The sequence below is a fragment of the Muscardinus avellanarius genome (genome assembly GCF_963383645.1).
Source record: "Muscardinus avellanarius genome assembly, chromosome: 14".
NCBI lineage: Eukaryota > Metazoa > Chordata > Mammalia > Rodentia > Gliridae > Muscardinus > Muscardinus avellanarius.
This window is the reverse complement of record NC_137800.1, coordinates 76,967,113-76,992,436: the sequence shown is the minus strand read 5'-3', so window position 1 is coordinate 76,992,436 and position 25,324 is coordinate 76,967,113. Positions and strand designations below refer to the sequence as shown.

Here is a 25,324-nt window from a genome sequence, read left to right as displayed (position 1 = left end):
GATCTAGAACAGTTATGTTAGTGCAAACTGTTTCTGATTACATATATTTGTTGATATGCTAAGCCCAATATTAATTGGATATCTACATTGTACATACTGCTGAGTATTGAGATTTTGCAAACAAAATTTGCCTTTTATTAGTTTGTATCACTGTTATATTTTGGGGGTTATAGACTAGTTTTCAGAATCAGGATCCTCCCAGTTTATAAGACACATAAGAAGAACCCTTTATACTTGTGAAGAGCTTAGGGGTTATTAAAGTGTTAGTTGTTTTTGTTTATGGACAAAGTGTTATTAAAGTGTTAGTTGTTTTTGTTTTATGGTTTAAATTTAGTCTCGTGCATCCTTAGATTTTGAATATTGGGGATTTCTAGCTTTTGTGGGACTAATTCTCTTGGCGCACTTATTATGGCAATGGACAGTACCTGTTTGTCTGCAGATGGGCTGGTTGGCTTGTTTTGTGGTTTTGGTCACCTACCAAAGTGAGGGATCGGTGGAGGGGATGGGGCAAGCCTGGGTGCAGACTCTCTGCTACCACCCAAAGCAGCACCTTCCCTTGCTCTCCTAAAGATGATGTGATCCTGTGTTAGTGCCTATTTATATCCTTTAAATATAAATTTTTTCTGCGTTTTATCCCCATAGGTCCATGTACTTTTATTTACACATCATAAGTCTCCTGATAATACTTTTTCTGCCAATCAAGTCACAAGCTCATACTCAGAGACAACCTCAGACTCTGAATTCCGTTAATAAGAAGAAAGCAGATGGATACCTCCATGAGAAGCTAAACTAGTAAAATTGCAAAATGTTGGAACGATGAGATTGAGAAGGATTCTCCGGTGACTTAGAAGCGATGTTTACATGCATTTGTGTGTGTGTGTGTGTGTGTGTGTGTGTGTGTGTGTGTGTGTGTGTTTTAACTGCAGGGAGTGTTTTTTACAAAGCCTTTTGTACAGTTAAATTGGGCTCTGTCCCATTTATTTGTTTTAATATTTGATAGAGCCTTTCAATGGTGTGGAGGTGTGGAGAATGTGCCAGAATTTCAGAGACTGGACCGCTGGGTCTTTGCTTTTTCTGATGGGATTTCCATCCTCTGAAATCTGGATACTGAGAATCTACCCATTGGCTTCCCAAAGTCAGAAGGTGATTGATTCTTGAGAAGATTTGTCATAGATTTCTTAGATCATAACCTATCCAGACATGATTGTTCCTTGGGAAAGCTCCAGAATCTTTAATGTGTGACATTATTGGTTCGTGGACACAGTGACTACACTCAGAAGATCCCCACCATAGAGGAGAGGGATCTCAAAGTGAGGTTTTCAGGAAACTGAAAAGTCTACAAGCCAGGAGGACCAACCCTGAACACTTGAATGGACTGGTATACCCTCAAATAGGCTGCGTCCCCTGCCTCTGCTTCCCCATGCCAGGAATGTAACTTTTCCCTTTTTTTTCCCTTCTGACCTGAGCCAAGATTGGAAACTAGGAAGTCTCCTGTGTATGTAATACCAGGAGCCCAGGAGGAAGCTACTGTTTCCATTTCGTATGCACTTACTTTTATCTCCTTGACTAGGAATGGCCGTGAGAAGATACCCAACTATAAATTCTTTCAGATGATATTTATATAGAAGATTGGTAAGAAGCAGCAGCAATAACTCTCATTTTTTAACTGACTACTTTTCAGAATAGCGATCCCCCCCCCTTCACTTCATCGAGGTGTTAATGATCATGGCCATGATGCAGGCGTAGGCAGATTTTCATTCATAACTGATTCAGTTCAGCTTCATTTTGGTCGAATCATCATATGGGAAAGCAGAAATTGAAAGACAGTTTTCTCTTCTACTTTTGGTATGAATGTACTGTGGCTCCTTTGGGGGACTTCTTTCAGTAAACTTTTATGTGGGAAAAGAAGCATGGCATTACATGTGGAAAATGATAATAATAAAATATATGCTGCAATGATGTGCCCTCAATAAAGTGGCTTGGGAGGAGAAAATTTGATCAAACCGGATGATAAAAAATCTCTCAATGAATAAATAATATGTTTCTATATAAAAGAATTGTTTCTGCATGCAAAAGTTCTTTTTTTTGTCGAAAGACTTGATATTCAAAAGTGTTTGTGTGTGTGTGTGCGTGTGTGTCTGAAAAATGTGCACAAAACTTAATGTTTTGAAGGGAACTTTAGAGGTATGGTTTACATGCCTAAAATTTGAGGAATATAATATTCTAAATTTTTTTAAAATTTTTATTGGTGCACTGTATTCATACATCATAGTGGGATACAAACTTTTGTAGACATACATGCACACATCGCCCAGTCAGCCCCCACCCGATCCCCACCCCATTCCCTCCCCATCCCTCCTTCCCATGCTTGGCTTAGTGGTTGACATCTAGTATTATAGCAATTTATCCAAAATTAAAAATGATAATCTCACATAACAGTTTCATTTGTCTGATACCAAGCTTTTGATGACTTAAAGATAACATTTCAATATTTCTTTTTGCTTTCTTTCTTACCAGAGAATATTTTTTTTTCTTTTCTTTTTTTTTAGGTGAAACTATCATATATTTATATATTTATTTTTCAGAAAAAAAATCTATCCTAATATAGAATATGGACTCTAGATACCCAAAACGATCTCAAAAAAGAACAAAGCTAGAAGATATATATTTTCTGATTTCAAACCATATAAAGCTACAATAATTGAAACAGTGTAGTACTATTCTAAAGGCAGATATATAAACCATTGGAGTTAAATAAAAGCCTAGAGATAAATTCTTCCATATATTGTCAAGTTATTTTTGACAAGGTTTCCACGAACATTTGGTGGGGGAAATAATTATCTTTTAACTAAATATTGTTGAAAAAATAATAATTACATGAAAAAGAATAAAATTGGACCCTTACCTAACACCATATACAAATATTAACTCAAAATAGATAAAAGACCTAAATATAAATCTTAATTGACTATAAACTTTTAGAAGAAAATCTGGGTCATAAAACCTCACAACATTGAAATTGGCAGTGATTTCTTGGATATGATTTCAATGGCACAGGCAACAGAAGAGTATACAAACTCCCTAAAAAAAAAAAAAAAAAAATATATATATATATATATATATATATATATATATATATATATATATATTATATCCAAAGACAATGTAAATAGAGTTAAAAGTTACTGATTGAATGGGATAAAATATTTCTAAATGCTATATCTGAAGGTATATTAATATTCCAACTAGACATCCTAAAAATTAACGACAATAAAAGCAAACAATACAATTTAGAGATAGGTAAAAGACTAACATAAGTAATGAATCTCCACAGATAACTAATCTTAATTGTCTGTTGGATGGAAAATCTTGTTTCTCTGGTTCTGGTGTGTGTTACCTATTTCTTCTTTGTAGTTAATCTCTTTGAGTATTTTCTCTAGTGCTGGTTTTGAAGACATAAATTCCTTCAGTTTCTTTTTTTTTTTTTTTAATTAATCTATTTTTTAAATTGGTGCATTGTAGTCATATATCAATCACATTGGAGTACAAGACTTGAGAGGATATACAAGCACACATCATCCAATTAGCCCTCCTCCAGCCCCCGTCCCATTCCCTCCCCCTCCCTCCATCCCACACTTCTTTGGTGATTTACTTTGATACATTTGTTTATGTACCTCCTGCGTTTTAAAGAGGCTCCGTCCTCCAGTATTACATACCCTCTGATTGGTTACATTAGTTGCTTCACTATAGGGCCCTTTCTATAGCTCAACCTCTTCCTGTTGCCCTTTTCCTCCTAGTTATTGCTGATTAAGAGAAGCGTCTGATTTATATTTTCTGCGATATTTCTCTGTGCATGCTGCGTTGCAAGTACCAATCCCACTCTTGATGGTCCCAGTAGTGGCCTGGCTACTCAGTGGACTGATCCAGACCTCGCTGGCTCAAGCAGCGGCCTTGCCTCATGTGAGGACCCAGTTCTGGTCTCGCTGGCCCCTGAACCGGTCAAACCCCTAAGCTGGCTTTGGTCCCGACCTTGGAGGCCCCAACACTGGTAATGTCTCACAGCAGGCTCCGATGACGGCCTCACTGGCCCCAGCACCGGCTTAACCCCTTGGCAGGCTCTTATCCTGGCCTCAGAGGCCCCAGTACCGGCCTTGCCTCAAGGCAGGCTCCGATGCCGGCCTAGCTGGCCCCAGCACCGGCCTAATCCCTCGGCAGGCTCCGATCCCGGCCTCGGAGACCCCAGCACTGGTCATGCCTCAAGGCAGGCTCCGATGCCGGCCTCGCTGGCCCCAGCACCGGCCTAACCCCTAGGCAGGCTCATATCCTGGCCTCGGAGGCCCCAGTACCGGCCAGGCCTCACGGCAGGCTCTGATGCCGGCCTCGCTGGCCCCAGCACCGGCCTAACCCCTCAGCAGGCTCTTATCCTGGCCTCGGAGGCTCCAGTACCGGCCTTGCCTCACGGCAGGCTACGATGCCGGCCTCGCTGGCCCCAGCAGCGGCCTAACCCCTCGGCAGGCTCTTATCCTGGCCTCGAGGCCCCAGTACCGGCCTTGCCTCAAGGCAGGCTCCGATGCCGGCCTCGCTGGCCCCAGCACCGGCCTAACCCCTCGGCAGGCTCTTATCCTGGCCTCGGAGGCCCCAGTACCGGCCTTGCCTCACGGCAGGCTCCGATGCCGGCCTCACTGGCCCCAGCAGCGGCCTAACCCCTCGGCAGGCTCCGATCCCGGCCTCTGAGGCCCCAGTACCGGCCTTGCCTCAAGGCAGGCTCCGATGCCGGCCTCGCTGGCCCCAGCACCAGCCTAACCCCTCGGCAGGCTCCGATCCCGGCCTCAGAGGCCCCAGCACTGGTCATGCCTCAAGGCAGGCTCCGATGCCGGCCTCGCTGGCCCCAGCACCGGCCTAACCCCTCAGCAGGCTCTTATCCTGGCCTCGGAGGCCCCAGTACCGGCCTTGCCTCACGGCAGGCTCCGATGCCGGCCTCGCTGGCCCCAGCACCGGCCTAACCCCTCGGCAGGCTCCGATCCCGGCCTCGGAGGCCCCAGCACTGGTCATGCCTCACGGCAGACTCCGCTGCCGGCCTCGTTGGCCCCAGCACTGGCCTAACCCCTCGGCAAGCTCTTATCCTGGCCTTGGAGGCCCCAGTACTGGCCTTGCCTCACGGCAGGCTCCGATGCCGGCCTCGCTGGCCCCAGCACCGGCCTAACCCCTCGGCAGGCTCTTATCCTGGCCTCGAGGCCCCAGTACCGGCCTTGCCTCAAGGCAGGCTCCGATGCCGGCCTCGCTGGCCCCAGCACCGGCCTAACCCCTCGGCAAACTCTTATCCTGGCCTTGGAGGCCCCAGTACCGGCCTTGCCTCACGGCAGGCTCCGATGCCGGCCTCGCTGGCCCCAGCACCGGCCTAACCCCTCGGCAGGCTCTTATCCTGGCCTCGAGGCGCCAGTACCGGCCTTGCCTCAAGGCAGGCTCCGATGCCGGCCTCGCTGGCCCCAGCACCGGCCTAACCCCTCGGCAGGCTCCGATCCCGGCCTCGGAGGCCCCAGCACTGGTCATGCCTCAAGGCAGGCTCCGATGCCGGCCTCTCTGGCCCCAGCACCGGCCTAACCCCTCGGCAGGCTCTTATCCTGGCCTCGGAGGCCCCAGTACCGGCCTTGCCTCACAGCAGGCTCCGATGCCGGCCTCACTGGCCCCAGCAGCGGCCTAACCACTCAGCAGGCTTTTATCCTGGCCTCGGAGGCCCCAGTACCAGCCTTGCCTCACGGCAGGCTCCGATGCCGGCCTCGCTGGCCCCAGCACCGGCCTAACCCCTCGGCATGCTCCGATCCCGGCCTCGGAGGCCCCAGCACTGGTCATGCCTCACGGCAGGCTCCGCTGCCAGCCTCGTTGGCCCCAGCACCGGCCTAACCCCTCGGCAAGCTCTTATCCTGGCCTTGGAGGCCCCAGTACCGGCCTTGCCTCACGGCAGGCTCCGATGCCGGCCTCGCTGGCCCCAGCACCGGCCTAACCCCTCGGCAGGCTCTTATCCTGGCCTCGAGGCCCCAGTACCGGCCTTGCCTCAAGGCAGGCTCCGATGCCGGCCTCACTGGCCCCAGCAGCGGCCTAACCCCTCGGCAGGCTCCGATCCCGGCCTCTGAGGCCCCAGTACCGGCCTTGCCTCAAGGCAGGCTCCGATGCCGGCCTCGCTGGCCCCAGCACCGGCCTAACCCCTCGGCAGGCTCCGATCCCGGCCTCGGAGGCCCCAGCACTGGTCATGCCTCAAGGCAGGCTCCGATGCCGGCCTCTCTGGCCCCAGCACCGGCCTAACCCCTCGGCAGGCTCTTATCCTGGCCTCGGAGGCCCCAGTACCGGCCCTGCCTCAAGGCAGGCTCCGATGCCGGCCTCGCTGGCCCCAGCACCGGCCTAACCCCTCGGCAGGCTCCGATCCCGGCCTCGGAGGCCCCAGCACTGGTCATGCCTCAAGGCAGGCTCCGATGCCGGCCTCGCTGGCCCCAGCACCGGCCTAACCCCTCGGCAGGCTCTTATCCTGGCCTCGTTGGCCCCAGTACCGGCCTTGCCTCACGGCAGGCTCCGATCCTGGCCTCGAAGGCCCCAGCACTGGTCATGCCTCACGGCAGGCTCCGCTGCCGGCCTCGTTGGCCCCAGCACCGGCCTAACCCCTCGGCAAGCTCTTATCCTGGCCTTGGAGGCCCCAGTACCGGCCTTGCCTCACGGTAGGCTCCGATGCCGGCCTCGCTGGCCCCAGCACCGGCCTAACCCCTCGGCAGGCTCTTATCCTGGCCTCGAGGCCCCAGTACCGGCCTTGCCTCAAGGCAGGCTCCGATGCCGGCCTCGCTGGCCCCAGCACCGGCCTAACCCCTCGGCAGGCTCTTATCCTGGCCTCGGAGGCCCCAGTACCGGCCTTGCCTCACGGCAGGCTCCGATGCCGGCCTCACTGGCCCCAGCAGCGGCCTAACCCCTCGGCAGGCTCCGATCCCGGCCTCAGAGGCCCCAGTACGGCCTTGCCTCAAGGCAGGCTCCGATGCCGGCCTCGCTGGCCCCAGCACCGGCCTAACCCCTCAGCAGGCTCCGATCCCGGATTTGGAGGCCCCAGCACTGGCTTTGCATCAAGGCAGGCTCCGATGCTGGCCTCGCTGGCCCCAGCACCGGCCTAACCCCTCAGCAGGCTCTTATCCTGGCCTCGGAGGCCCCAGTACCGGCCTTGCCTCACGGCAGACTCCGATGCCGGCCTCGCTGGCCCCAGCACCGGCCTAACCCCTCGGCAGGCTCCGATGCCGGCCTCGCTGGCCCCAGCACTGGCCTAACCCCTTGGCAGGCTCTTATCCCGGCCTCGGAGGTCCCAGTACCGGCCTTGCCTCATGGCAGGCTCCGATGCCGGCCTCGCTAGCCCCAGCACCAGCCTAACCCCTCGGCAGGCTCTTATCCTGGCCTCGGAGGCCCCAGTACCGGCCTTGCCTCAAGGCAGGCTCCGATGCCGGCCTTGGTGGCCCCAGCACCGGCCTAACCCCTCGGCAGGCTCTTATCCTGGCCTCGGAGGCCCAAGTACTGGCCTTGCCTCATGGCAGGCTCTGATGCCAGCCTCGCTGGCCCCAGCACCGGCCTAACCCCTCAGCAGGCTCCGGTCCCGTCCTCGGGGGCCCCAACACTGGCCTTGCCTCACGGCAGGCTCCGATGCCGGCCTCGCTGACCCCAGCACCGGCCTAACCCCTCAGCAAGTTCCGGACCCGACCTCGGAGGCCCTAGCACAAGCCTTGCATCATGGCAGGCTCCAATGCCGGCCTCGCTGGCCCCAGCATCGGTCTAACCCCTCTGCAGGTTCCAATCCCGGCCACGGAGGCCTCAGTAGTGGCCTTGCCTCACAGCAAGCTCTGATGTCGGCCACTGGCCCCGGCGCCCGCCTAACCCCTCAGCAGGTTCCGATCACTGTCTCTGTGGTTATTATTTCAAAGGTTCCAGTTGTAATGTATCAGATCTCTGCCTCCCCCGAATATTGGCCACTGGCATTGCCACTGCCTCCACCGTTTCAAATCCTTCTCAGGCTCTTTTTCCACTCTGAATGTTGTCCAGTGTTCCGAAGCATGCGTGATGGTAGCATTCGACATTTGCTGTAATTTCTCCAAAAAAAAATAAAGTTGGTAAGATCCGGTTTCTGCTTCTCCTGAATACAAGTCTCCACCACCATAGCGAAGAACTCTTTCAACACCGCATTTCTCCTTGGTCTCCGCTAAACTCTCTCCTTATATGTGATGTCTGAGATTCTTAACAATATAGAGAAATAGCAGTCCTCTTTCATGGCGAATTTTTCCATAAGTTCCAGTGCATTTAGATAAGTTTTTTCTGCATCTCCAGTGTCCTGGCATCCATGACGGCTTTCTTACCACCTCTCCGATGTTTTTCTTTATCTTTTTCTGTTCTGGGCCCGGTTTCTCCAGGGGTCTGACGTGCTACTCGCAGTTCGGCCGGGACCCAGAGTCCCGCGATCCGGGCCCCAGCTGGCGTGCCCTGTGCTCGACCCCCCGCCCAGAACCCAGCATCTTACTGGGCCTGGTTTCTCCAGGGGTCTGGCGTGCTACTCGCAGTTCTGCCTGGGGCCCAGAGTCCCGCGACCCGGGCCCCATCTGGCGTGCCCAGCCCGCGACCCCCACCCAGAACCCAGCGTCTTACTGGGCCTGGTTTCTCCAGGGGTCTGGCTTGCTATGCACAGTTCGGCCGGGGCCCAGAGTCCCGCGACCTGGGCCCCATCTGGCGTGCCCCGCCCGCGACCCCCGCCCAGAACCCAGCGTCTTACTGGGCCTGGTTTCTCCAGGGGTCTGGCGTGCTACTCGCAGTTCTGCCTGGGGCCCAGAGTCCCGCGACCCGGGCCCCATCTGGCGTGCCCAGCCCGCGACCCCCGCCCAGAACCCAGCGTCTTACTGGGCCTGGTTTCTCCAGGGGTCTGGTGTGCTATGCGCAGTTCGGCCGGGGCCGACCCGGGCCCCATCTGGCGTGCCCAGCCCGCGACCCCCGCCCAGAACCCAGCGTCTTACTGGGTCCGGTTTCTCCAGGGGTCTGGCGTGCTACGCGCAGTTCGGCCGGGGCCCAGAGTCCCGCGACCCGGGCCCCATCTGGCATGCCCCGCCCGCGACCCACGCCCAGAACCCAGCGTCTTACTGGGCCTGGTTTCTCCAGGGGTCTGGCGTGCTACTCACAGTTCTGCCTGGGGCCCAGAGTCCCGCGACCCGGGCCCCATCTGGCGTGCCCAGCCCGCGACCCCCGCCCAGAACCCAGCGTCTTACTGGGCCTGGTTTCTCCAGGGGTCTGGCTTGCTATGCACAGTTCGGCCGGGGCCCTTCAGTTTCTGTTTGTCATGGAAGCTTCTTATTTCTCCATCTAATTTGATAGAAAGTTTTGCTGGGTAGGAAATTTTGGGCTGGAAGTTGTTTTTTTTCAGAGTTTGGAATATGTTACTCCAAGCCCTTCTGGCTCTCATGACTTGGTTTGGGAAGTCTGGAGTGATTCTAATTGGTTTGCCTCTGAATGTCACCTGGCCCTTTGTTTTTGTTGCCTTTAAGATTCTCTGCTTGAGCCGGGCGTGGTGGCGCATGCTTGTAATCCCCGCGCTTGGGAGGCAGAGACAGGAGGATTGCGCAGGTTCGAAGCTAGCCACACGCGCTGGCTTAGGAGACCCTGTTTCCAAATAAAAATGTAAAAATAGGTCTGGGAGTGTAGCCCGGAGATAGAAGGGCTTCCAGGAACCCCAGTACCACCAAAAAAAAAAAAAAAAAAAAAAAGATTCTCTGCTTGGCTTCCACATTGGTCATTTTGACAATTATGTGGCGTGGGGATCCTCTTCTCCCATCCTGTCTAAAGGGAGTTCTATAAGTTTCCTGGACCTGTGTATCGACCTCTTGCTCTATGTCTGGAAAATTTTCTGCTATTACTTCCTTGAAGAGATTGTTGATCCCTTTGGTTTCACTTTCTTTTCCCTCCTCTATTCCAATTATTCTTAGGTTAGCTCTCTTAAAATGGGCCCATATTTCTTCAATGTCAGATTCCTGCTGTTGGATATTTTTTTCTAAATTAGAAACTATGCGTTCATTTTTGGATTGCTCATCTTCTAAGAGCGAGATTCTATTCTCCATGTGGTCTAGTCAGTTGTTTGTACTTTGAATTGAGGCCTTTACTTCATTAATTGCATCCTTTATCTCTTTTTGGCTCTCTCTGAATTCTTTTCGAAACACCTCTATTATTTCTACAGTTATTTTCCTGATTTGATCTTCTAGAAATCTCTGAATTTCTGTTTTAGCAGGTTCTGATGTTGTGGGGTTGTGGGCATTCATTGCTCCATTGTTATTCCTCTTTCCCATGATTTTGGAAGTTTGTGCCTTCTCTGGGTTCTTCCCTTGGGTCACTATGACTTCACTTAAGGTGCTCTGGATCTCGAGTCTGTGGTATCTCAGACCCCGCTACTTCTTTACTGGGTTGTATCACAGAGTTTTAGACCCAGGGAGTCGATAGAGGCTGCTTTAGACTATGGGGGGTGCCAGATTGGGCGTTCTCCTATGGTGTGATATCTCTGCCACCGCCACTCCCCCACTGGGTCAAGTCCCAGGGAGTGCAGTACTGGGATTTCTCCTCTGGGGCCCACAATTTGACTCACTGTTGTTGAATACGCAGATCGAGCTGTAGTGGACTCGGTGAATTTGCTGCTACTGCCGCAGGTGGCAATATGGCGCCGCTGCCACACCCTCGGCCGTGAGACTGGAGTATTTGTTCTCTGTTTTTGAGCTCCGCTCTGAGTCCCTGCAGCGTGTGTTAAGCTCAGCCACTGGGAGCTTTAGATGATCCCTGCACCAAAAAATCCCGCCCGGCTGTTCCGCAGCGGCTCACCTCGGCTCGCTGTAGCCGTCCGGTGAACTTGCTGCTGCCGCCGGCAGTAAGGCACTGCTGCTGCGTCCTCAGGCGTGAGGCCCGTGTATCTTCTCTGTGGCTCTGAGCTTTGTTCTGAGTCCCCTTCCTCTCTGGAGCCTGGTGATTTTTTTTTTGTTTCTCTGGTGATGGTTTTTCTGGCTATGAAAGGCACTGATTTTGTGCTAATGGAGATTAGTTGTTAGCGGGGCTTTTAAGCCCCACTTTTCTCGGTCGCCATCTTGCCGGAAGTCTCTAGTCTTGATTTATATTCTAAATTTTTATAGTATGTCAGGCACTTGGGTGGGGATTTTTTTTTACATGATTTCCAATCTTCATTCACAAATTTGCAGTAAGAGTTATTTTCTCTCCAGAAGAGGGGACTGAGAATCAGGCATTTACTAACTGCCCTGTGGTCACAGTGGTATAGCTGAAATTTGATTCCAGGCAATCCCCCAAAAGTTGATAGCCACGGTTCTTTCCGTGAGGTGTTGGCCTGCCAATGCTTCCTGTAGGATCATGAAATGTGGAAGTGATATGTTGATCTTTTTAAAGCCATTATCCAGTCCTGGTGCTTGGGGAGAGTACAGGCATCCCTTTCCTCCTATAGCTATGGGGCATTAGTCCCAGGACCCCTTCAGATATCAAAGTCCAGGAATGTTCAGGTCCTGTATATAAAATGTTATAATATTTACATATAGCCTATGCACACCCTCCCCTATACATATACTTTAAATTATCTCTAGATTACTTAAAATACTACCTAATACAATGTAAACACTATGTAGGTAGTTCTATTGTTTTAGAGAATAGGAAAGTTTATACATGTTTAGTACAGATGCTATTTCCTTGGTTCTTCCTCCCCACCCCCGAAATATTTCAACTGGTAGAAGTAGGACAAGGGCAGAGGGGCGGGTGAGGAGGTCAGTGGGAGTGAGAGCTAAAGGAAGCCAAAATGCTGGGAAGTAGAAACCCACAGAAGCCAGCAGAAGTGGTGTGTGTGTGTGTGTGTGTGTGTGTGTGTGTGTGTGTGTTGGAGGGAGGTGAAACTACTGGGAAGTGGAAACCCACAGAATCAGAAGCTGGTGGGGGCCATGGAAGTGGAAGTTAGGGACAGCGGAGACAGAAGCTGGAGGGAAATACAGCAGCTGGGAAGTGGGAATCCACAGAAGTGGAAGCTGGTTGGGGCCAGTGGAAGTAGAGATTGCGGGTCAGTGGAAGCTGGAAGGGAAAGAGCTGGTGGAGAGTAGGGACCCATGGAAGCAGAAACGAGAGGGAAGCAGAACCACTGGGAAATGGAAACCCTTGGCGGCGGATCCTGATGGGGGGCAGTGGAAGCTGGAGGAAGTGGAGCCACTGGGAAGTGGGGAAGCGGAAGTTTGTAGGCGCAGCGGAAGCGGAAGCTGGTAGGGGCAGCAGAAGCTGAGGGAAGCAAAGCCACTGGGAAGTGTGAACCCATAGAAGTAGAAGCTAATGGGAGGTCCAGCGGAAGTGGAAGCAGGAAGGAAGCAGAGCATCTGGGAAGTGGAAACCCACAGAAACAAGTTGGTGGGTGCCAGCGGAGTTGGGGTAAGTAGAAACTGGAGAGAAGTGGAGCCGGTGGGAGGTGGAAACCCACAGAAGCGGAAGCCAGTGGGGGCAGTGAAAGTGGAAGGCAGAGGGAAGTGGAGCTGCTGGGTAGTGGCAACCCACAGAAGTGGAAGCTGGTAGCGGAAGTCCACAGAATCAGAGGCTGGTGTGTGTTGGGGGAAACAGATCATCGGAGAGGCAGGAGCTGGAAGGAATTCAATCCACTGGAAAGTGGAAACGCTGCAGAAACCAGCAGCAATGGAAGCGGGTATGTGGGGGGGGGGGCAGCAGAAGCCAAAGCGGAAGCGGGAGGGAAGCCAGCGGAAGTGGAAGTTGGGGTGGGCCTGGCGGAAGCCGCTGGGAAGTGGAGAGCCAAAGGAGGAAGCTGGAGGGGAAGCCAGCTGCAGGAGTGGCCACTGCACAGGCGTCCAGTGTGTCCAAGGGCTAATGTAAGCTAAGAAGCAGAATGTGTGGGCCATGCAGGAGACCCAGTCCAATTTAACCAGGAATCTTGGGCAACCCTACTTGCAGTTCCAGAAGTAGTAGCGGTAGGGGTTGGGGGCGGAGAATTTACCAGAGTCATTCCAACAAGAATACTTTGCTCTACAAGACCAAGAAAAATGAACATCTTGCTCATTGAAGAACATGGTAGCTATCACCACAGGCACAGTGTGTGGACCAATTCATATTACAATGAAGTCTGAACTAGCAACATGATCTCTGACCAGGTTTTACTCTATGAAAGTGTTTTCGCTTCTGAGAGAATATTGGTAATGAGAGGAGAGGTGACCACTAGGGTCGCTCACTCTTAAAGTGAAGCTTCTTCAGCCCTAAAAGGACAAGATATTAAAAAGTGTCTAGCACCTTGTTTCTCCTGGAGAAACCAACTATCTTCAGAAAAAAAGTTTCAGTGTAGGACCAAAATCTAAACAGAAGGTTGAGACTATTTTTATTGCTTCAGTTTTCTAAGTTGTCCTAAATATAATGTGCATTTAATGAAAATATATTGATTAGTAAGCTTATGATGGAAAAGAAACACATTTTCTGTCTTTCTTTCCTTTTTTTTTTTTTTTTTTTGGTGGTACTAGGGGTGGAAGCCAGAGGCTTTCTACCTCCGGGCTATACTCCCAGACCTATTTTATATTTTATTTGGAAACAGGGTCTCACTAAGTTGCTGAGAGCCTCACTCAGTAGCTGAGGCTGGCTTCGAACCTGCGTGATCCTCCTGTCTCCGCCTCCCAAGCATGGGGATTACAAGCGTGCGCCACCATGCCTGGCATTTCTGTCTTTCTTAAAAACCAAATCTGAAATTTGATGTTTGTGTGTGTGTGTGTGTGTGTGTGTGTGTGTGTGTGTGTGCGCTCGCGCATGCACACACACGCATATCTTATTGGGTAGCCATGAGGAACAAGAATATTATTCAGTAGTTGCAAAAAGTAGTAAGAAACGCCACCTGAGATTTTTGACTAGTTAAGAGAGTAAAGTCAGGTAGCGGAAACTGAGACAAGAACAGGAGTTATCAGGTGGTCCCCCAGAACTGTTGAGGTTCTTTGATCCCCAATCACTCTGCAGTTTCTGGGTAGTGAGTGGATGGTCCTCCCAGATAATACAGAGCTTAAGAAGCAATCAGTCAATGTGTGACCCATCCAGGATTTGCATCTTTTTTTTTCCTCTCCTTTTGTCTCCGGCACTTGGTATAGTGCCTGTTGAGTAATGAAGATTAGGTGTTTGTTGATTGAAGGAGGGTTTGAGTTGGACTAGTTTAATAGGTCGTTACACCTGACAGTTTTGATGGAGCCACTTTTGCACGGGGGAAACATTGTTTCTGCTTTTCAGAATTCATTTTTGAACTAAAGGCTTGTGTTTTTAGGGAGTTCTGGAAAACATGTTATGTGACATAATCACTCATGCAGCTAGTAGGCGACATCATCTGAATCCCCTGGGTCTATCCATCTACTAATTAATGCATTCGCTTCTTTATCAAGTATGCCATGCCTGCTGTGGGCCTTGCACTCTGCTAGGCACCGCAAGCAAAAGCAGTCAAAGCCCCGTTCTCTGCTCTAGATAAGCTCATCATGAGCCCAGAAAAATGTGATCCAGAGCCGTGTGCTGTAGAAATCCCAGAATGCACAAAGTAGAAGGAAACTGGCTGCAATATCCCTGCTTTCCTGCCAGGTGAGCGCGTCCTCGTTTTTACAGTGGTACCCACAACAGGAACATCTCTGCTCTCCAGCCTTGCATCCAGGTGAAGTTAAGCTTGCCGTGTCCTGAAATTGCAGGTTGACCTTGAACATGCCAGCCCCAGCCAATGCAATAGCTGCCCAAGAGAGCACTTTGTGCTTCATGATTGCTCATGGAGATTGTTTCCAGGCTCAGTGAATGACTTCATGGAGCCCACGAGGAAAGAGAGCTTCTTAGAAAAGTCCCGGCTCACATGAGTGTTGTCCAAGTCCCAGAACTTAGCCAAGGTTCCCTAATATATGCTAAGAGGTAGAAAACTAGAACTGTTGATAGCTACTTTCATTCTTGTTATTTAAGAAAGTCCTTGAATGTGGCACTATTTTCCATTATTTGCAGATGTGGAAACCAAGGCTCGTAGACCGTAAGTGACAGGCATGAGAAGGCAAGGTAATTATAACTAGCTACGGATCTGCTGGGTTTTGTTTATGATTCATTAACTGAAGAAACTTCTTTAGTACAAAATAGGAAGAATGTTTGCAGTGGGCAGTGGGAGACAAGGGGGGGTGCGTTAGAATGTGAAAATAAAGAAACACCAATAGAAATAAGCTGATTGGGTAGCATCAGGTTATTTCAAGTTATTTATTTATTGACTGCAAAAGGAAAAGCACAGGGACTTCCCTATGATACTAAATCAGGTACGCTAGCATGTCGTGTTTTTAGGGGGAAAAAACTGGTCTGTTTGGAAAGCTGCCTGCTCCTTAGCTTGAGCGACTCTATCTGGTTTGATTAGGTCAACTGGTGCCTGGTATTCAGACCTAAGCAATAGCCTCCCATAAACTTTAACACACACAAAATACTTGCCTTACAAGGTCTCCCAGTTAGCAGGGTAGTTGAGTTTGACAACTGGATTGCAGGACCCTAAGGTCCATCTCAGTCCCTATTGAAGAAGCACACTTGTTTTTCAGAAAGAGTCTTAAAGCTTAAAGTCACACTTTTTTTGTGTGTGGTAGTGGATGGAACCCATAGACATTCTACCTCTGAGTTACGCCCATCCCTATTTTTTATTCTTTATTTTGAAACAAGGTCTCACTGAGTTGCAAAGGGCCTCACTAAGTAGTAGCTGAGGCTGGCTGTGAACCGCGGTCCTCCTGTTTCAGCCTCCCAAATGCTATGATGCCTGGCTCTGAAAGTCACTCTTAACACTCTCCTGATCTAGGTTTCTCAATGTAGACTGGCTGGCCCTACCACTTGTGGAGATTTCTCTACACGCAAGGGGCTGGGAAATAGATTTACTGCTGAAAGCAGAGTAGCTGACTGCTGCACATCCATGCAGGATGGCGGTCATGTGACCTTTGCCTCCCTCCCATTGGTTAGGGAAGCCGAGACACTGGGGAGGTGGAAGCCAAGCTGCTGGTGTTCCATTATGTTAAAGAGAGTGTATTGTGGACCCTATGCTTTTGTTCCCAAACCACCTTTGGTTTAACATGGTCCTTGATGTATTTTGAGAAATGCAAAGGTTGCCCTAGCCTTCAGGGATTGGATGTTTGTGAGGAGTAAACCGCTTTGCTGAGAAATCATGGAACTCTGGAGGAAGGAGGCATAGACCTCACACATGCTGAGCAAGTGCTCTACCACTGAGGTACACCCCCAGTACCCTAGAGATGTTTTCAATCTTAGAAAAGGGTACATTTTATTCTAATTTCACTTAGCATTGGGAGGAGAGAAGAGAACAGACTGTATAAGAGAGAATGCAGTAGGAGCTAGAAATTGGAACAGCCAAGTCTCTGGGAGACATTCCAGACACAAAAGATAGCACTGGCCAAGATATTGAACAATTCCACGGGTTTGAGGGTGTGCTGTGCTTCCCATTACTTGAATTTCAAAGCCCAGTGACATAAAGTGAGAGACATTGAGGACATATCAGTAACAGATGCCTTCACAGATATTTGATTACAAACAAATTCGAGAGTCCCACTCAGATATCTTGATTCAGCTAGCCTGGAGTTTTGCCCAGGAATCAGTATTATTAATTAGTTGCCCACACAATTCTGATGCTCAGCCAGGTTTTGGGGAACTACTGGCTTATTCTCAGTTTTTTACACCCGAGGAAACTGAGGCCTGGCAGTTTTAATACATTGCCTAGGCAAGGCATTGATCCTCTTGAGATGAATCCACTATACTTTACTTCCCCCAAACACACTTGTTTCCTGTGGAGGACCCAGCATGGCAGCACTTCCTGGGGACAGTGGGTCTCAGAGGAATTCCCTATATTTCCCAAGTCTCCTTTAATCCTAAGGAGTGTACGGGTAAGTACTCGGGTATGCTTCAAGGACCTGCATTTCTGCTCTCCCTGGGTACCCGCTGGCCTCTAAATACCTGGGTAGCCTCACAGCTGTTCCTTTATATCTGCTGACCCAGTTACTGGAGTCATATTGGGGAGTGCTTTTCTGCAGTGACCTACGTTTCGATACTTTCTGAGATGGGTGTGATGGTGCACACGTGTAATCCTAGCACTGGGGAGGCTGAGAGAGGAGGAGCGCAGGTTTGAAGACAGCCTCAGAATGTAGTGAAACTCAGTAACCTAATGAGACTCTGTTTTAAAAAAATGTAAAAAGGGTATAACTCAGAGGTAGAATGCCCTGGGTTTCCATCCTCGATAAGCCCCTCCTTCCCCAACCAGAAAAAAAAATCTTCTCTGTATCCACATGACCTTCAGGATCCAGTGGTCTTTTTTGTTTTTGGACAAAGAAAATTCATAGGGGATAAGCACTTTTGACATTAAAATTTAGGCTGTCTAAGCAGTTGCAGGAGACAACTGTCCATTCATTCGGGGCCTTCTTTCTGTCTATTGTCTCTGCTTCACAGGCAAAATGACCTTTCAGCATTTCCACTGCAGCCCCATGTGGCAACAGTCTCCATGTGCACTGGTCTAGAAAAACTACCAGATGTCAGGACAAATTTTCTGCCTGGTCACCAGTAACCTTTTCCCTCCAACCCTCCACACTGCCACCAGGGAACTTCCTGGACGGCCCACGAAGCCATTGTTTTTCATAATAACTTCTGTTGGTTCTTGGCTTCGGCAGCATAATACACTTTCCCCTTAATTACCCTGGTTGCCACCACCTCTCCTTTAGACCTGCAGGTACGCCGATGTGGATTCTTCTCCTGCAAGGGGCGCGGGCGGGGGGGACTGTTGGTGACTGAGTTCTGCTCTCTGAAACACCTGCCTCTTCTGAGTGGGCACTCAACAAAGCAGAACAGAGCTCGAAGTTGCAACCTATTTAAGGGAATAGCCTGGACGCTAGGAGAGGAGGAGAGAGAGAGCTAGTGGCTTATTATTATAGGGCCTTTATAAAGGCCTCTACCATTTTAGGCAGAGGAAATGCATCGGGCAAGAGGCTCTTTTCCCTTTGAGGTCCTTGTTTGCCTCTGGATTCAACTCATAGCTCCCCATAAGTTCTCGTTTTGCGACGGACTTGATTTTCTTTGTCTCTCCCCAGCTAAGACCATCAGCTGCCTGTCACCTATAAGTTGTGTTCATTCGTTCCTGAAAAGGCCTGCTCAGGGAGATCTGGATCAGTGATAGCTGAGCAAATGAGCAGATGAATGAATTCTATTCATCATGGCAGGACTATTTTTCTGTGCTGAAGAAGAGGGACAGCTTGGAGAGTTGGGCTGATTTGGAGGTTCTGGTCTTTGCGCTTAGAGACCAGCACTATATATACACTATATATACTCATCACGAGCCTAGGGCTCCAAACTTGCTCTACTGAGTGGCCATGCTTTCTCTTGAATATGGTGCTGCTTTAAGCTCTTTTGTCCACTAGGATTTGGGTCAAGTATGATTAGCATGCTGAACCCAAGGTCCTGGGAGTTCTGCATTTACTGGACTCCTTGTTGCTAGACCTTCACCTTTTACAGCTTTGGTAGTTAGTGGTTCATTTGAAGACTGTGCAGCGTTTCATTGTCTCTATAACCAAGAGTGCACTTATCCCCACCTTCAACTTCGCGTTTCATTAGCTAGGCCTGTCATAACCAAGTCCCACAGAGTGGGCGTCTCAATAACAACCATGCATTGTCTCACAATCCTAGAGGCTACCACCCAAGGACAAGGGTCAGATTCTCCCAAGTCTTTCCTTGGCTTGCAGGTACCTATCTTCCTGTGTCTTCAAAGGTTTCCCCCCGTCTCTATCTTTCCTTTTCTTATAAGAACTCCAGTCTTCTTGGAACAAGGACCACCATAATGACCTTATATTCCCTCTTTAAAGACCTTACCTCCAAACAAGGTTACATCCTCTGGCTCCATCAGATAAGACTTCATCATAAGAACTTAGGAAGGATGTTGTTCAGCCCACACAGACCTTGAGGCTGGTCTCGCTGTTTCCATGGTAATAAACCATGCTGCAGTGAACATTCCTTTGTATTTCTTTGGTGCACACATGGGTGTGATAGGGTGCATATGTTGAAGCAGAGGTTTGTTGCCGCCTTCTTCATGATGAAGAAAAGGACTTTTGTCTGTTCTCCAGATGGTCGTGTGAATATTTCCCTCTGTTCCAGTGTATAACACCTCTCCTTTCCCCGCATTCTCATCTGTACCGGGTCTTACCAGACTTTTACTTTTTGCCAATATGATCAGTGTGAAAAAAATGTAAAGAGAAAAGAAAAATATTTCTCCTTCCTACTCTGGCTTCTTGCAGCTTTTGGTTTCATTTCCTGGAAGCAGCCACTCTTCTTACACAGTCTGTCTTAGTATTCCTCTGCCCTGCATCTGGCTTCAAACCATGCTGCAGATACACTATCTAATAAGCACCTTTCCATATTACCACAGAAAATTTCCTAAAATTGTTTTTAATGGCTGCACAATATTCTGTGAAGGAATGGAATTAGTATATCAGATAATTAAAAAATATTCACTTAAGGGTTGGGCACTTGGTTGCTGGTTCATTCGCCAAAAGAAAAAATTCTTCTGGAAATTTTTGAAAATGTAGTAAAATGTCCTGTTCTTTCAGCACCATGTGGCATCTTCCTAGTTTTTGTTTGGTAGCTTTGTTTTTTTTTTTTAATTTCTAGTTGTTCTTTTGTGTGGGCATTTATTTTTACCAAAGCCTAGAACTTCCTGTGGAGTTTGGAATTTTAATTTTCCACTTTTTTTTTTTTTTTTTTTTGGTGGAACTAGGGATTGAACCACTGAACCCAGGGACATTCTACCTCCGAGCTATATCCCCGGCTCTATTTTTTATTCTTTATTTTGAAACAGGGTCTCACTAGGTTGCATAAGGCCTCACTAAGTAGCTGAGGCTGGCCTCAAAATTCATGTCTCAGACTCCCAAGTACAGGGATTACAAGCTTGTACCACTACACCTGGCTTTAATTTTTCACTTAATGTTACAGAGTAAGCACATCTCCTGCTATGGGGCCTTTCGCCCATCTTAAACTATTATTAGCAAGACATTGCCTTGACATATTTACAGTTTGTCATCACATGGAAACTGAGGCATGCTTCTCCGAACTATTTAACCCTTTGTGTGGCGAGGGATAATTTATTTACCCTTTCAGTGAATAAGATGTTTTTGTATAGGATATATGGACCTTTAAGGCAAGATAACTCTTTTCATCTATATAGCTGATTAATTTTTCAAATTTCCTATCAAGCTGCTAAAATAATGAACTTCCTTCCTTCCCAGGTTTAGTGAACTTATATCGCCAATGATGAAAAGTATTTATCAGTAATTTTAATAAAAAGAAAAATTAATCTCAGGGAACACTAATAAAATACATCATGCTTAACCTTTCTTCAACAGTCCACAAACACACTTTGTACTAGTAGGTTTCATACTAATAAAGTACTTAAAAGTTTTGTCATTGCTAAATATAGCTTACGTTAAAACAGTGAGCATGGGTTATGTAATTTTGTTATTTTTATCTTGTTTAAAAACTTGAAGTAATGATTTGCAAGCTGGATTCTAATGATATTTTTTTTCTCCTCTAATATCAGTAAGTGCAGGGCAGCCCTAAACTGAACAGTTCAAGGCACACAGACATAAATTCACAGCGGAAATTTGAACTGCGGTCCCAGTGAGGCAAGTAGGAGATGGATATTTCAGGAAGAAAGCACAATTTAAAACCTCAGTATGCTGCCTTTGGAATGTGGCTGAATCACTGTTTTTTGTGAAACTGAAGCAGTGGAGACGGTAGAATTACAAGAATGTGCCTAAGGACGTTTTGCAGAGTGAGAAGGGTCAGGGAGTAGGAAATGTGTTAGACCTGTGTTTGGGTTATTTTTTTGTTTCATTCATTCATTCATTCATTCATTCATTCATTCATTCATTCATGTATTTATGTATTTATGTATTTATTTAAAACAGGTCCTTACTATACTGCCCTAGCTGGGTTTTTGACTCCTGGACTCTGGCATCCTCCTGCCTCAGCCTCCCAGAACCGTTGGGATGGCAGATGTACCCTTATATTGGACTCCTGCCTTTGTTTTTGCTGAACAGGCCTGGGACACGGGTAAGTGATTTTTTTTTTTTTTTTGATATTTCCCAGTTTTAGAACGTGCAGGGTCTCAGCCTTATTAAGAGTCTGCACTTTGAAGTATCTCTTGAGGTAGATTTGAGAGAGAACAAGGGAGCAGTCCCAAAGCACGTAAGAAATACCTGAACCTCTCTCATCATCTCTCTCTACAAATGATTTTAAATTCTTGGCTTCAACATCATTTTTCTAAAGTGGTATGAAGTAGTGACATCTTGTGGCCACCTAAGGTAATTTCAGTTGGCTCATCAAGTTGACAGAGCAAGTCACACATTCATTTGTTCCTTCCTTCATTCACTCATTCATTGCACTTTTAATACCTGGAAGTAGATGCTTTAACCTTTCTGCTATTTCTTTTGAAAAGTGAATGCTCATCTGTCATAGTAACTATAATTTTGTGTGGGTTGAGATTGAACCCAGGGGCATTCTACCTCCAAGGTTCACCCCTGGCACTTTTTATTTTTTTGTTATTATTTTTTATTTATTTTTATTTTTTGGTGGTACTGGGGTTCCTGGAAACCCCTCTACCCTTGGGATACACTCCCAGACCTATTTTTATATTTTTATTTGGAAACAGGGTCTCTTAAACCAGCAAGGCTGGCTTCAAACCTGCGTGATCCTCCTGTCTCCTCCTCCCAAGCATGTGGATTATAAGCGTGCGCCACCACGCCCGGCTATTTTTTTAAATTTTTAAACAGATTCTTGCTAGGTTGCTGAGAATCTTGCTGTATTTCTGAGGCTGACTTTGAATGTGCGATGCTCCAGTCCTAGCCTCCCAAGTACTGGCATTAAAGTTGTGCACCACCATGCCTGGCAAGATGAGATTTTAATGACTGTGCATTGCGCAATTTCTGCTCTAACATTCTCTGATTTGCTGTCGTTAGTTGTATTGTTGTTAGTGTGAGCTAACTTCATTTTGGGCCTATAACTTTGAGGTAAGTCTTTTGTTTCCTGGGTAATATGTGCCAAGTAAGCCGGGTATGGTGATGCACGCTTGTAATCCCAGCATTCGGGAGGCCGAGACAGGAGGATTTCAGGCTGTTTGCAGACAGCCTCAGCTACTTAGTGAGGTCCTTTGCAACGTAGTGAGACCCTGTTTCAAATAAATAATTAAAAAATTAGGGCAGGGGGTGTAGCTTGGAGGTAGAATGCCTTTGGGTTCCACCCTCAGACCTCCCCCCCACAATATGTGCGTGTGTGTGTGTGTGTGTGTGTGTGTGTGTGTGTGTATGCCAAGTGGCCACTTCCTTAAGGGAAATATTGGCATTTTTATGTTATGTTTCTTTATTGACATTTCAGTTTTATGGTTGGGGCAGTGAGATAAGTTTCTGAATTTGGAAAGAAGCAGATTAATGTTTAGCAAATATTTAAGTCTTCTCTGTGTTGCCAGTAGGCATAATCAATAAATTCCTTGTTCACACAAGAGAGTACAACATGGGCACTGGCCTCTTCTGGGCCAGGATTACCAGGCAGGAAAATGCCATGAATTAATTTTTATCCCTAGGTCACCCTTCCTAACTCATCTTTTTCTCAGCAAAACAGGGGACTTGAAGAAAACCCACAAAGTCACGTTTATTAAGCCTTACTGTCACAAGGAAAAAAGGATTAAAAAGCATCATATCGTTTAGACAAATTCATGCCTTTTTTCTTTCCTTGTGATTCGTTTCCCAAACATCACAAGAAAAGCTTCATTCCCTTCTGAAAAGAGACATTCCATTTCGTCCCACATTTCATTTGTAATGCAGTGTGCGGAGACCTTTCCCGAACATTCTTTCCATGGTTTCCTAAACCAACAATCTGGAGGTAGTGGGACCAGGTGTTATATCCTCTTTCTAAATCGGGAACCGGAGGCCTGAGAGTTGAGTTACTTTCCCATGGGCACACTTCCTAGTTTGGGGTAGAGTCGGGTTTGGAACTTTGGGCCTCCGTTGTAGGCTCAGTTCTCCTACTCTCAAGTTTCAAGTTTCTAGAATTACATAAAAATTCTTCTTGCGGCAAAAGTTTGAAAAAATTGTATTCAGAATTTGATTTTTTCAGACTTATTAATCTCTGAATGGGGGAATCATCCCTTTAGGGAGACGGAAAGGCCAGCGGATAGTCTTGGGTTGTGTTTCTACGTACAAAGACTCTGAGATAAAGATTTAATTTTAAGGAGCGGCAGTTTGTTCGGAAGTGGATGGGGGAGTGATAAAGGGAAGAGATGGACACAGATGCAGGGTAGCTTAATTAGTAGATCACCACTGTGGGCAGTTGGAGCTCAGCTGGCTGGGGATCTCTGAAAACAGTACAGAATATACGTCATAACTGTTCCACGTGGGAGAAGGGGGAGCTGGGGTATTCACGGATCAACTTTTCTTCTTTTTGTGGTACTGGGGATGGAACCCAGGGACATTCTACCTCCAAGTAACACCCCCAGCCCTATTTTTTATTCTTTATTTTGAAACAGGGTCTCACTTGAAATGTTGAAAATGGAGCTAGGGAGTCACAAAGGAGGTAAACTACCAGACAGGTTATCAAAAGCTGCTGCTTTATTCGGACCCAGCACCCTCAGGGAGTCAGCAGGCCATGGGGGAAGGGACCAACGAGCCATGTGCTTGGAGAGTCGCGAGTAGTTCCAATCAGCTGGCTGAGTCAAGTGGTTAAAAGGAAGCACCGATGTTTTATAGGCATGCCGATTCTCTCACGACATCTGTAGTCTCTTGACCTCTGGAGTCTGTCTTGCAATGTTTGGAGTCTTGTGACACTGCCTCTTGTCCCCGCTAAGGGGTCACGTGGGGTGAGGGGAGGGGGACCCGACCTATCATCACTGAGTTGCAAAGGGCCTCACTAAGTAGCTGAGGCTGACCACAAACCACCATCTTCCTGTCTCAACTCCCGAATGCTGGGATTACCAGTGTGGGCCACCACAACTCTCAGTTCTCATCAAGACAACTGCTAGTACCACTGCACGCCCTGCAAGCCGGTGAGGATGTGCATTACCTCAAAAAGGCCCTCCAGCAGAGCTACAGGGGATCAGAGTAGGAAGCTGCTGTATGCATGAAGAATGTGTGCTGAGATGTAGATGGGACACTCTGGATGCGTCCCTTGCATGGATACACCTGCTCTTCTGAATTCTTGGTGATCATTAGAGTCAAGTCATCATGCAGCATCCTAAGTGAGACACAAATTAGATTTAATAACCTAGGGCTTCTACCTATCACAGACGAATTGAAAATATAGACCTTAGGCCAGGAGTGGTGTTGCACGCTTGTAATCCCCATGCTTGGAGGATCACGCAGGTTTGAAGCCAGCCTCGCTGGCTTAAGAGACCCTGTTTCCAAATTAAAAAAAAAATTATATACATGTCTGGGAGTGTAGCCCAGAGGTAGGAGGGTTTCCAGGAACCCCAGTACCACCAAAAAAAAAAAAAAAAAAAAAAAAAAACGAAAGAAAAAGAAAAAGAAAATATAGACCTTAAAAAAGTAACACTGTGGTGGTGCATGCTTGCAATCTCAGCATTTGGGAGGCTGAGACAGGAGGATCACGGTTTGCGGACAGCCTCAGCTACTTAGTGAGGCCCTTTGTAACTCAGTGATACCCTGTTTCAAAATAAAGAATGAAAACTAGGTCTGGGGGTGTAGCTCAGAGGTAGAATGTCCCTGGATTCCATCCCCAGTACCACACAGAAAAAGTAACAATGTGAGAGAATTTATTGTCAAGTTGTCCAAGCGAGTTGAAATGGATGTTAAGTACTTTCAGAGTTTAGAGAAGAGAGAGATGAGCCAGAATTTCTTGCTGAGGAAGAACTCAAGGTGATAAAAGGAACTGGGTCGGGAGAGTAAAGACCAAATGTGGGATTGAGTGAAAAATACAGGCAAGGGTGACACATCGTTCTTATCTAGACAATGGGAAATTGAACGTTTCTCTCACCCTGTATCAAACCAATGGGTACGTATAGTTTAAAATAAATAGCTTAGAGGCTGATGATGTGATGTAAATAAATATCTAATACTTTTTAAAACAAGTGACAAATGGTAGGTTTATCCACCCACAGTGACAGAGATGCTGCCACTAATAATAGATAGTGATATGGAATTGAAATCATGTTTAAAGTTTATCTCCCTTAATTTATATACTAAAAAAGACAAACTGAAAATAAGTGATTATAAATATATATGTATTT

At 47.8% G+C, this 25,324-nt stretch overlaps 1 protein-coding gene across 1 annotated transcript in view; it reads left to right on the top strand.

Moving 5' to 3' along the window:
* MBOAT1 (membrane bound glycerophospholipid O-acyltransferase 1) overlaps nucleotides 1–793 on the top strand; it is a gene marked incomplete at both ends in the record, with an annotated part of 103,992 nt that extends 103,199 nt beyond the window's left edge. Inside the window, one exon of the mRNA XM_080710286.1 lies at nucleotides 643–793. Coding sequence (XP_080566412.1) covers nucleotides 643–793 — 151 coding nt within the window. The remainder of the gene's footprint in view (nucleotides 1–642) is intronic.
* Between the last annotated feature and the right edge of the window lie 24,531 nt (nucleotides 794–25,324).